We start from the raw sequence: 9,125 nt of genomic DNA on the forward strand, positions 1-9,125 counted from the left end.
TCCAAACAACGTGAAATTTTACATAATATCTAATTATGAGACTTGGATAATTTAGTCGTGAACATCTAATTTTACGTAATATCTAATTATGAGACTTGGGTATAAAATTTATATGCATGTTTTGAAATAGGGCAATCAAGAACAATATAGAGCGTCGTGTGCTTAGGTTGTGCACTTTTTATGACGGACCTTCTAGAACCAGAACTATCAACGTAAGACTTGTGTATTAGCTCTAACGTTATAGCCAAGGACTGCCACCACATCCACCCTTCCTTCTTTAGAGTCAGTATCAAACCTTCTCTCTCTACCTCTTGCTCTTATCTTAGAATAGAATCGTCGCTCTAATTCTATAACCTCTATCTCGCGTCTCTATAGTCCACAGTCCATGGTTGTTTCTCAACACGTGGCTGTTGATGGTTCTCCTTTATCTGATTCTATTCTCTATCGATCTTTTGTTGGTGCTTTTTATGTACTTAACAAAAGTGCATCACAATCTATTTAAACCACGAAGTCACAATTTTTTTTTTGAAAAAAAAAATCAAATAAATAATAAAAGATCAGAAGAATTTGAATCCTTTTGACTTCAAAAAAAAAAAAAAAAAAAAAAAAAAATCTAGTTTGTTTATAATTTTCATTATTTAAATAAGAATTTTTTTATATTATAAAAAATTATTATTATATATTATTATATAAATAATAAATAATTGAATAATGTAATGTAAATTTATTTAAATTTATTTTAAAAACTTATTGGAATTTACTAATGTTTTGAACAATTGAATTCGAGAAAAAGGCAAAACCATGATCTTAACGGTTAAGGATCATATTGTTCCAAATATTCCAACTACACCTATTATACGATTAAAGGCCAAGATGATAAACAAGCATTCATTCTTCATCCACAAAATTGGATAGACTCGGTTCAACCATTGTTTCATGTGTTACGAGCTGATTCGATTAAGAAAAAACCATTTAGAGCTTTAGAATTGAATATTTGCACGTTAGTAATGAATTAAGTTGTTATAAATTGCACTGGATTGATAAGTTGCACGATTAGTGTTCTTACTTTAAACTGCATAGAATTGCAAACAAACTTAGCACTCGACTAAATGAAAGGTAAGAACACTCTAACGAAAGTAAGATTTAAATTAACTTATTGATCAAAATCTAAGACTGAAACATTGAGATTCGAATCACTCCACAAGCAAAATTGGTCACATCAAGTTTTAATGATTCTAAACATGCAATCTAAAGAAACTTACCCACCTATAGCTTAAATATATATATATATATATATATATATATATATATATATATATATATATTTCAAGTTTCAACCCACAAAGTTAAAACCCTTACCTTTCTTGAAACTTTTCGGGGTTGCAACTTTCATATTTTATGATTAAAAAATATTAAAGAAACGCCGTAACTTTATGTTTGATTTTGGTAAAAGTCTTCTATATGAGAATATATTTTATTCCTTTGTGTTTGATTTTTGTGCGTTCTTTTGGAAGAAAAAAAATTAAAAAAAAAAATTGTCCATCCTTATCAAGAAAAAATAAAGAAAATGATAAATTAGGATATTGGCCAAATTATATAAAGCAAGTCCTTTTAGTATTCATAATTAAGTGTTCGTAAAAATAAAAATAAATAAAATAATTAAATTTTATAAATTTGGTTTTTACAAATTTTTAATTAAAAAAATTGAATTTTAATGCTTTTAAAAGTGAAAATTTGTTATGATTTGATCAAATTATTTATATAAATATATATATTTTTTTATATTATAGTTTTATTTAGTCCTAAAAACTAAATTATAAATTTATTAAAGTTAATAGACATCAAATTTGAAATTTAAGAATAAATAATAATAATAATAAATATATATTTTTTAAAGGACTGGCTGGTCGCTGTAGCGGGAGATTAACGCCGTTAAGTCATTTTTTTTTTCTTCGCTTCTTGTAATAACGACTGGAAACGGTCGACAAGTTGCAGAGAGAAAGATTCGCGCGGTTGACTGTTGCCGGCCGCCGGAGGGAGAAACAGAAAACGCCAACGCCATGTCAACCATTGCCGGAACTCCTCCGTTCGACGACGAGGCTATCGGATTCGAATCTGGCCTCTCTTCTCATCGATTTGAATCCTCTACTAGCTTCGAAGCCGAGTCCTCTGCTGCCGATTCTAGCGGCGACTCGCCACTGATCTTCGGGAACCAGTCGTATAACCAGGGAGACGACGTTCCGCCGACTCCGCCTACGAATTTCTCGGCTGATGGAGGACTCTCGAGTTTGTCGCCTGAGCAGAACAGCGAGGGCTTCGATGGAGGTTTTGGCGAATCGGACCGCCCGATCCTCTCCTCTCCGACCGTGATGGAACCGGAGGAAGGATTTCCTTTAAGAGAATGGCGCAGGTGAGAAATAGTTTGAAATTCTTCGCGATTTGAGGATTTTCGTAAGTTTTTTAGGTCAATCTGTGAATTAGAGAGCCATCGGCATCGTCGAGTTGCATGTTCTTGAGATTAAATCCCCTGCGAACTGAACTGCAATTTTGCAAGTAATTCTGTTCTTATTGTTACTCGGTTTTTCTCTTTTTTTGGTAAATTTAAGCTGTGAATGGCAGATTGAACGCGATTCGATTGGAAGAAAAGGAGAAGATGGAGAAGGAGCTTTTGCAAGACATAATTGATGAGGCTGATGAGTACAAAATTGACTTCTACAGAAGGCAAAAGATTGCTCTAGATAATAGAAAAGCTTCAAATCGGGATAAGGAGAAGGTGAATTTCCTATAATCCTACAACTTAGTTAAATTTCTCCCCATTCTTATAATGAAAACTGTTCTTGTTCTTCTTTAACATAGAATCAAACAAAAACTAGTATCATTTTGTGGGATGTTGAATCCATTTGGCTTCTGAATCTATGAAGGATTTTGTGGAATGTTGTTTGTAGGAATTTGAGCACAAAACTTGCTATCACAACATCATATTAGAATCACTAATTAGGTGTATATTCACATCATTGTGTGAGATTTTACTGTGTGAAATACATTTACATGCCCAACAGGGGTTGAGGAACAATATTCTCGACCACGAGTCAACGGTTCGAATCCTAAAGTCACTCGTTGTTGAACAAGATTTTGTTGTTGTAACAGCTCAACTATGATTACTTTTCTGTGTGTGTTTAGTGCATATTAGAATGAAAAACATTTACAAAATCTCCATTCATCCATGTTTCTTAAATCTTAACTCAGATTTGAACATCATATGGCAGCAATATGTAGCGAACCGAGATCGGTTCCACGCCGAAGCTGAGAAGAACTATTGGAAGGCAATTGCAGAACTAATCCCCAATGAGGTTGCAGCCATAGAACAAAGGGGTAAGAAAGACAAGGAGAAGAAGCCTCCTGGTATTGTAGTTATTCAGGGTCCCAAGCCCGGAAAACCGACCGATCTCTCGAGAATGCGCCAAATACATTTGAAGCTCAAACATAACACCCCAGTTCACATGAAGCCTAAAGCAGACCCTGAAAGGGACTCTTCCGCTGCAGGCGCAACGTCGACTGCTAATTCGGTTTCTGCAGCTTCAACAAAGACTGCTGCTGTTGCAACTTCTGAAGGTACAACTGCTGCTTGAAATTAGATATCATACTCCCTGTTATGCATGTTCAAGAACAAGTAGCTACCTCTCATGGATCTTGATGTCTAGTAACAGTCAGTCATATATAGTCAATAAAGCACTTCAGAAATGTAGCGATCTTTGTAGGTAGAGACACAAAAGGCTTCGAAAATCATAATCCGGGCACGAATATTGTGGATTATTGTATACTGCTTAGTTTTTCTCTTGTTCAGTGAATATATATATATATATATATATATAGTGTTTATATGCTATACAACCAATGGAGCCTAGATAATTTTTGGTGTGTACTACAAAATTTGTTTATTTATTTATTTATTTTTAATTATAAATCATATTTGTTTCCTAGTTTGAACGAAACCAAAAATTTGAAAAAAAGGTTAATAATTTTTTGAGCTTTCAGTAGATTTTTTAAAATCCAAATTGTTCGATTTTCGAGTCTTTCGATTTGATTATTATCGTTTCAGAAATTGCATTATTATTAGACAATTTTTATTGTTTAATTTGTGCAAATTTTTGAATGTATAATTAGAGTTTAAGTAAGATGAAGAAACGAGATGGTTTTTCGAGTAAAAGAATAAAAAAACAGAGGTAGATTTTACTATATATTTAATTATAGCGAAGAAAGTTAGGTGAATTTAAATAAAATATTCATTTGTTTCATATTTAAAATATGAAACATGTGAACTTTCCGCTATAATTTTTTTTTTTGTTTTGTTATTTCTTAAAATGTGAACTTTCCGCTATGATTTAAAATGTGAGCTTTCCGCTAGTTTTTTTTGCTATTAACCCATACGAGATTTGTGAATAAGTGATTGTCCGATAATGAGCTGTCCGTCTTGTCTTTGCATCCGTCTTGTCTTTGTATTTTTATTAAGAATATATATATTTTGTAAGAAAGATGAGATCCAAAATAAAGAAAATAAAGAAATGGTGAGAAAAACAAACTTTTTTTTTTTGTGGGTAAAAACAATAAAAAAAAAATCAACAAGTTATCCAATTAAAAAATATTGCTTCTTATTTTTTAAATTGGACTAGATTTTGGTTTTAAAAAATGGAAAAATAGCCACAAAAAAGAAAAATACAAAATTTATCTTTGTTGAGCAATATATATATATATATATATATATATATATATAGCATTTTTGTTCAAAACTCTATAATAAATTAAGAATGTTTCTTGAGAAATGAGAACCTAAAAATAGAGAATGTTCATAGAATCTATTTTCAAATAAAAACAAAATTATTAACAGAAAGTTAATTGGTTGGGTAACTGAAGCCATAATTGATAACATGGAGATTCCTACACAACACAGCAACAAATTTCATATGAAGGAGCTCTTCAAATTCCAAATCTTAAAATACAATTTCTTTTTCTTCACAACACTCTGATAAATCATAGAATTATCGGACAATTACTATAAATTCTAACACTAATGATAGATTTTACATCGCTAATATGTATTTGCTTCCCTACAACCTCCTCCCTTACAATGGATCCATGAGTTATATAAACTGCTAAAAAAACTTGCAGCCGAGAACGAACCTGGTAATGTTGCCTACATAGCTCGCCAGGAGAGGGATTCCCTACGACGACAATGTCTCGGTGGCAATGTCGGTGTCTTCAGTTTCACTGCCGTCCAGACGAATGGAACTACCCCATGCGCTCGGAGCAGAACTGCCATTGCTGCTTGTAGCAAGGGGAGAGTCTGAAACTCCAATCGTTCCGACTTTTGCAGACCTCGAACTGCCACTGTCGATGGAGGAGGCCTGAGTTTTTGTAACCACTGGACGTACTTTACCAGAAATGCTAAGTGTTATATCCTGTAAAAGAAGAAAAGTCCACATTAGGTGCTGCCATGTTATGTTGAGCAAAAATCATGTTTATCTATGGTAGTAATTAACCATCATAAAAAATGGAAGAGAGGAGAGGCATACCATGTGCCTCAAAGCCATATCTAGTGATTTGTTAGAAAGTGTCCTTCCGAAGCCAGTGGCGTCAATAGACGACGACTTGCTGGAAGGATCACCACTGCTCGAGCGGTAGCTGCCTTGCTTCGGAGGGGCGAGCTTCCTCATGTTTACTACCCTTTCAACCATCTTTGTTCCCATGACCACCGGGCTAACCTCATTTTCATCAGAGGAACGTATTCTCGGCTTGAATGGAAATACTTTACCACTGTTGTATGCACTACTTCTGTTTGAGGCAAGTTGCTTCGAAGGAGAGCTTGGTTTCTGCCGAGTTTTCCCATTTGACATAGCCCTAAGGGATGATGATTTAGCACTACTGGCTGCAACTGGCCTTCCCCTTGTGGCTGAAGCTGGCCTTTCTGATAATGGACGTGCAGCTTCATCAAGTGGAAAATTTAGCACCTCAGAGGGTTTTGAAGGTCTGGTCATAATCGATGGAAAGGTGCCTCTCGAAGGTCTTGGATTACTAGAGCTTCTAGCATTAAACTTCGAGGTCGAAGATGATCGTTCATTAGGACGTGAAGTGATAGACGAACATGTTGGATTTGATGGACAACGATTAGGCGTTGCTGACCTTGATATTTTCTTTGTAGTCGACACGGATCTTTCAGATGGTGTTGATGACCGAGCAGTGGTTTTCACCGTCGTCGAAGATCTCACTGGAGGGACTGAAGCTTTAACATTGACTCGTGAAGTTGGCGTGGCTGATCTTGTAGGCTTTGTACTTTTAGTTAAAGTCGGCCGTGAAGTTGGTGTCGCAGATCTGGAAGCAGTAGCTGCAGAAGCCTTTGATGAGGCCTTTCTATTGCTAGCACATGAAGAATTCAGTTGTCCAGATTGCAAATTCGCTATGTTACTCACCGAGTTAGACTCTTCCTGGATGTTCACAAGCTGCAACCCCAAAAGGTGTAAGGCTAATCAAATACAGATTGGGAACATTGAGTTTGAATAATTGCAAATTCAACAGTTTTGATTGGAAAGTATACAATTTGCAGTTATTCAAACGGTTAATCAAACTTGTTGAGAGCTCTTACCCTCGGTTTCAGAGCAGTGGAACGAGAATTCAGCATATCATTCTTACTTGTAGGATTTTTCTGTGATTCCGACTCCATTGATGAAAACAGTGGGGTACCAGGTGGTGTAAGGAGCCTGAGAAACAAAAGAGAGTACAATGAATAGTGAATTTGATAACAAAGCAACACTTTTTAAAAGTATGAACTCAAATAATGGATCAGCATCCAAATTTATAATAATTATGCCCATATCAACAATAATAACCAAATATTTACCACATCTACAACAACATCATTACATGGCTCTATTCATGTTCTAAGACATTCAAAAATTGCTACTCTAGTGTTTCAGGGCAGGGGATGATCCTTGGTCCTTGAATGATGATATCAATGTGGATATTGATAGACGAACACGACTCTCCACAATGGTATGATATTGTCCACTTTGAGCATAAGCTCTCATGGCTTTGCTTTGGGCTTCCCCAAAAGGCCTCATACCAATGGAGTTAGCATTCCTCACTTATAAACCCATGATCATTTCCTAAATTAGTCGATGTGGGACTTCCATCATCCAACAGATATAACAGAGAAAGTTAAGGCAGGCCTCGAACAAAGCACGCCTCCTTTGAAGTCTTAGTCATTTTTTACTGCCTTCGTACCATTGTTCGATATTTGAGGACTGAGGATTGAGGATTTACCAATCTATTGGCACGCTAAGTTTAGGGCATGGCTCTGATACCATGTTAGACGAACACGACTCTCCACAATGGTATGAAATTGTCCACTTTGAGCATAAGCTCTCGTGGCTTTGCTTTGGGCTTCCCCAAAATGTCTCATACCAATGGAGATAGTATTTCTTTGTTTACAAACCCATGATCATTCCCTAAATTATCATCATCCAACACTAATAATCTAAAAATAAAACTCCCAAAACAAGGGATTCAATGAAAACAGCGAAGAAATTCAAATATCACTTTCTTGATTTGAAAACGTTCAAGGTTTTTTTAAAAAAACAAAGCGGTTGATGAAATCGATTTTGTGGAAACCTTTGAATAAAGTTAAAGGGAAGGGGGAAGTACACAGTATAACAGAGCTCTGTTTTATTCTACGATAAAGGAAGAAAGGGGAATGAATGATAACGTTGAGGAACAAAATGACTTTCACGAGTCGTCTTTGTCTTTTCAAATATATCATTTCGCTTTAACGGGTAAAATAAAAGGGAATCTCGCTGACAAAGACGACGTATTGGAACCCCATGTAGATGAAGAAAACAAGAACCAGGCGCGTTGTTTAGGTTCGAGTAGGACCAGAAAACTCAGTGAGGTACTGTTTACATCCTAGTGCTACATGAATTCTTGAAATTATTTGAAAAAGCATCCGTTGATGAACAACATTCGACCCCACTGTACCAGTCAATGCTACTCTTAAATTGGATATTTCATGGTTCGTATTCAAAATTCATGTACAGAAAATTGAAAAGAAAAGCCGATTCATCACTGAGATATGAGTTGCTACAAGTATGAAATCAGAGAAAATGTGATTTACTTACCATTCGTACTCAGATTTTTCATTTTCTGAATCCATAAAATCCTCCGCTCTGATCTTCCGCGGTGGAACGGGTGATACAACATTCTTGGAGACGGGTGAACAAACACCATTATTGTTAGGTTCTGCAATTTACGAATCAGAAAAGGCCAAAAAAAGAATGAGTCAAAATCTTCTAAAAAAGCTGATCGATAATAAACTTAGAAATTTCTAAAAAGTGTGGGAAGAAAAAATGACGGACCGGCACTGGAAAACGAAACGGTTTCTGAATTAGGATCAAGATCCTCCGAATAGCTCCGATGTAGCAGAGTCTGACTATCCATCTCCTTCTCAATCGTTCGCATATCGAGCAACATTGCAAGCTCTCCCTCCGTCCCGTTCGTGAACATTCCAGAAATTCTAACTAAAAGAAACAAAGCACGATTCCGCCGGTCCTTTCTCTCAATCTCAGGTCCGAATCTGAGTATTGATCATAAATCTTCCATTAAGAAGAACAAAACAAAACCGCAGGTACAAAAAACTCAGTCCTCAGTCCTCTCCTCAACATTGACGAGACCAACAGATCCAACGAAAAATCAACAAACCGAATACAAGAAGCTTAAGCACAAGCATATACTAATTACTTAACATGAATCATAAGAATCAAATAATAACGATTACCATTTATAGCGCCGGTGATGCTCCGGTGGGGCTTGAATCAGAAGATTGCGTCGGCGTGGAGCAGTGAAGATCGAGAAAACGGGAATGGAGAGATGAAGTGAATCTTGTTTGCTTTGGATTCGCTCTGTTTGTCAAAGTATTTGCAGTATTTCACTATCTCAGCACTCCGCGGCTTCGCCCCATGTGGCCGTTCAGATTTTTTAAAAATAATTATTCAAATAAATAATCTGATTTCGAATTATTTTGGTTGCGCCTACGTGGAACCCTAATAATAATATTAATAATATCATAAATGATCTCATAG

The 9,125-nt window shown here is 35.7% G+C and overlaps 2 protein-coding genes across 3 annotated transcripts; one reads left to right on the forward strand and one right to left on the reverse strand.

Annotated features, from left to right (window-relative positions):
- Positions 1 to 1,932: 1,932 nt before the first annotated feature.
- On the forward strand, positions 1,933 to 3,837 carry LOC111781069 (clathrin light chain 2). Its single transcript, XM_023661477.2, has 3 exons — positions 1,933 to 2,410; positions 2,620 to 2,773; positions 3,267 to 3,837. The coding sequence occupies exons 1-3, from the start codon at positions 2,061 to 2,063 to the stop codon at positions 3,627 to 3,629; spliced, it is 867 nt and encodes a 288-aa protein (XP_023517245.2). The 5' UTR covers positions 1,933 to 2,060; the 3' UTR covers positions 3,630 to 3,837.
- Positions 3,838 to 4,955: 1,118 nt separating this feature from the next.
- LOC111781227 (uncharacterized) lies at positions 4,956 to 9,017 on the reverse strand. 2 transcript variants are annotated; one of them, XM_023661706.2, is made up of 6 exons: positions 8,822 to 9,017; positions 8,403 to 8,620; positions 8,166 to 8,286; positions 6,638 to 6,752; positions 5,571 to 6,494; positions 4,956 to 5,456 (listed from the first exon to the last, which is right to left on the reverse strand). In XM_023661706.2, exons 2-6 carry the CDS (start codon positions 8,548 to 8,550, stop codon positions 5,220 to 5,222), a joined length of 1,545 nt encoding a protein of 514 aa, XP_023517474.2. In that variant the 5' UTR covers positions 8,551 to 8,620; positions 8,822 to 9,017; the 3' UTR covers positions 4,956 to 5,219. The 2 variants fall into 2 exon arrangements, with proteins under 2 accessions (XP_023517474.2, XP_023517475.2); XM_023661707.2 differs by having other exon boundaries at positions 8,403 to 8,639.
- Positions 9,018 to 9,125: the final 108 nt, after the last annotated feature.

This window comes from Cucurbita pepo, chromosome 19 (assembly GCF_057944985.1).
Source record: "Cucurbita pepo subsp. pepo isolate OVF chromosome 19, ASM5794498v1, whole genome shotgun sequence".
NCBI classification, from domain to species: Eukaryota; Viridiplantae; Streptophyta; class Magnoliopsida; order Cucurbitales; family Cucurbitaceae; genus Cucurbita; species Cucurbita pepo.

Excerpts from the sequence above, each read along its gene's own strand:
- LOC111781069 (XM_023661477.2), top strand. The coding sequence starts at position 2,061 with ATGTCAACCATTGCCGGAACTCCTCCGTTCGACGACGAGGCTATCGGA. Across the intron at positions 2,411-2,619 it reads CCTTTAAGAGAATGGCGCAG|ATTGAACGCGATTCGATTGG; the intron begins GTGAGAAATAGT and ends TGTGAATGGCAG. Across the intron at positions 2,774-3,266 it reads CAAATCGGGATAAGGAGAAG|CAATATGTAGCGAACCGAGA; the intron begins GTGAATTTCCTA and ends ATCATATGGCAG.
- LOC111781227 (XM_023661706.2), bottom strand. The coding sequence starts at position 8,550 with ATGTTCACGAACGGGACGGAGGGAGAGCTTGCAATGTTGCTCGATATG. Across the intron at positions 8,287-8,402 it reads CGTTTCGTTTTCCAGTGCCG|AACCTAACAATAATGGTGTT; the intron begins GTCCGTCATTTT and ends CGTAAATTGCAG. Across the intron at positions 5,457-5,570 it reads ATATGGCTTTGAGGCACATG|GATATAACACTTAGCATTTC; the intron begins GTATGCCTCTCC and ends CTTCTTTTACAG.